At 34.5% G+C, this 3,042-nt stretch overlaps 1 protein-coding gene across 1 annotated transcript; it reads left to right on the top strand.

The window, feature by feature from the left end:
* Nucleotides 1-1,749: 1,749 nt before the first annotated feature.
* Nucleotides 1,750-2,679, top strand: LOC142847144 (olfactory receptor 8B3-like). The gene has a single exon (XM_075967874.1). It carries the CDS (start codon nt 1,750-1,752, stop codon nt 2,677-2,679), a length of 930 nt encoding a protein of 309 aa, XP_075823989.1.
* Nucleotides 2,680-3,042: the final 363 nt, after the last annotated feature.

Raw genomic sequence — 3,042 nt, 5'->3', positions numbered from 1 at the left:
CTTTTCTTTTTCCATACACAAAGAGAATCCAATAAATATATGCTTAACTTATAATAGTTATTTTACAAAGAATAATCTAGGTGCCTACATATTAAATAACTTTTCCAAACTCTCATATTAGGGAAGTGTGTTGAAGAGATAAAAAACAAAAACAAATACTCTCCAGCACTTTTGTTTCTTTTTTTCCTATGGCAAGCATATGAAAAACCTATTGCTAACCATGCCATTTTTAAGTTTAAAATCATAAAAATAGTATCATGCAATGGAAAAACATAGATGAGATGCCACCCATCAGAAGAAATTTGGGGTGAGATGGAGAAATTTGTGTAGGGGCTAGAATACTGACACAATGTATGTAATATCTTGGGATTGCTTCTCAGAATAACATATAATGATTTGTAATGGTTGTAGAGACATCAACAGACATTAATATCTGAGGTATGTTGCTTAGCTACTTGAACAATTTTTGATAAACCAGTTAGAAAACCTAAAGGTAATTTCCACAGTATTGCACCATTTAAGTGGTGGAATAGGATAGGTAAGCACATACATAATTGATTTCCCTGAAGAGATGAAGATGATTAAGTGATAGAAGTTCAATATTACCTTAAGAAGAAAGGCTGTTTGATCCCCAAAGAGAAGGACATGAAAATAAGGACGAATCATGTTCTAGCCTGCATATGAACACTAATTGCCTTTTCATATTTAAGCTCTGCTCACTTTGAGAAGTTAGAGACTTCTATTCTCCAAGTGCATCATAAAATTAAACTAATTTGAAACTTCTGATATCACATAATTGCCCAGTATGATAAAAAGAAAAGATTTTGGAGTAAGGAACAGCATTTCAGTCTATACAGAAGAGTTCGGAGATATGGCTGAGTGATGTGAGAAAACAACCTTGCACAAAAACATTTCATAGGATCAAAGAAAAAATATTTGGAGCCTGGAGTTCACATTCAGGATAAGAGTGAATAACTATGTTGAGGAAACAGCAGGATTTTCTTCTTCACCTTTGACAGCATCACTTGATGTACTTTCTCATAAATTACACCAACTGATATCCTGTTTGCCTGCTCATGCTGCATATATCTTATTATAACTTACGAGAAATAATGAAGGTGTACAACTTAATACTGCTGCTTTCTGACTGCAGAGTGACGTCACATTGATGTGAATATTAGGATTCATAATATGATTTTTTTCTCCACGGTGTGTTCTATACTAACTTGATTGCATTTGTCAGGAGAATGCACTATAAAATCGGGCAGGAAATGTTCAGAGTCACTGGACATCAGATTTCAACAAAAGCTGCCTCTTCATGGACAGATCTCCAATTCTTCTACACATATCAATTTTCTTAAGACATTTGTCTTGCTTTTCTCTGTGTTCACCCAAGGATGGAGCAATAAAGAAAGGGTAAGAGAAAAAAGTATGTCCTGGCCAGGACAATTCCCCATGTCCAGTTGTTAAGGATCCCTGCTGGGATGTAAATCTATCAGATTACACCCACAAACAAGTCTATGATATTCTTCGCATATTTGTAGGCCATAGACTCCAATATGGAGGAAACATTTTAACTCCATATCATCAAAAAAACAGAAACAGAGTCACTGATTTCACGTGGGTTATTTCTAGACATTCTCATCATGTTCTTCATGTTTATAGATGAAAATAATCATTAGATGCTCTGTGTGTTCCTCAAATTTTACCATACAGTTTTTCATTTCTTCAGATATCTTAAAAAAGAAAATGGCTCTGACAAATAACTCTATAGTAACTGAATTTGTTCTCTTGGGGTTAACAGTCAAACCTGAGTTACAAACACCCCTTTTCATACTCTTCCTAGCATCATATATTATAACTTCACTGGCGAATTTAGCTTTGATCATTCTAATTGTGCTCAATTCTCACCTCCACACCCCCATGTACTTTTTCCTCTTTAACTTGTCCTTCATTGACCTCTGTTACTCTTCTGTTTTTACGCCCAAAATGCTGATGAACTTCATATTAGAGAAGAACATTATCTCCTATATGGGATGTATGACTCAGCTCTACTTCTTTTGTTTCTTTGCCATTTCTGAATGTTATCTTCTAACATCAATGGCCTATGATCGCTATGTGGCTATCTGCAATCCACTCTTGTATAATGTTGCCATGTCTCCTAAGGTGTGCTCTTATCTTTTGCTTGGGTCATATTTGACAGCATTTTCTGATGCCATGATTCATACAGGATGTGTTCTGAGATTATTTTTCTGCAACAGAAACATCATTACCCATTATTTCTGTGATCTCCTTCCTCTGTTCCAGCTCTCCTGTACTAGTACATATGTCAATGAGATAGAAGTTTTCATTGTAGGGACAAAAGACATATTTTTTCCTACTGCCATCATCTTTACCTCATATGGTTTTGTCCTCTTCAGCATCTTCCAACTAAATTCCACTGAAAGTAGGTATAAAGCTTTCAGCACCTGCAGTTCACACATACTTGCTGTCTTATTGTTCTTTGGATCTTGTGCTTTTATGTATCTTAAGCCTTCCAGAACAGGATCTCTGGAAGAGGGAAAAATCTTTTCAATCTTTTATCCCACTGTTGTTCCCATGATGAACCCTTTAATCTACAGCTTGAGAAACAAAGATGTTAAAGTTGCACTTAGAAATACTTTGAGCAGAATTTTTTGAGCAGGTATTAACCTTAAATCTTTGTGCTTGATGTTTGACCATAGTGCACAAACCTAGTGATCTAGGTTTGTACATTTGTTTTATTTTTTCTTATGCATACACTGTTTTTCCTCCAATCATTTCACTTTCCTAATTTTAGTATGTATGTATGTATGTATAAACCGAATATTTCTTCATTGATTCTATCATTAATATTTTGCTCATAGATCTTTGTGGAGGTATAGTCACAATCATCATTTGAGTTTTGAATATTTCCAACACTCCAGGTTTGCCATTTAATTTGAATTTAAATGAGCTCAGTTGTATTTTTAAAATATATTTCTAAAACAAATAATGTGTTGAAACTCAGCTTAATTTATAGTT

This window comes from Microtus pennsylvanicus, chromosome 3 (genome assembly GCF_037038515.1).
Source record: "Microtus pennsylvanicus isolate mMicPen1 chromosome 3, mMicPen1.hap1, whole genome shotgun sequence".
In the NCBI taxonomy this organism is placed as follows: Eukaryota; Metazoa; Chordata; class Mammalia; order Rodentia; family Cricetidae; genus Microtus; species Microtus pennsylvanicus.
The sequence above is the reverse complement of the archived record's forward strand: the minus strand, read 5'-3'. Positions and strand labels throughout refer to the sequence as shown.

Coding starts and splice junctions, on each gene's coding strand:
- LOC142847144 (XM_075967874.1), top strand. CDS start 1,750: ATGGCTCTGACAAATAACTCTATAGTAACTGAATTTGTTCTCTTGGGG.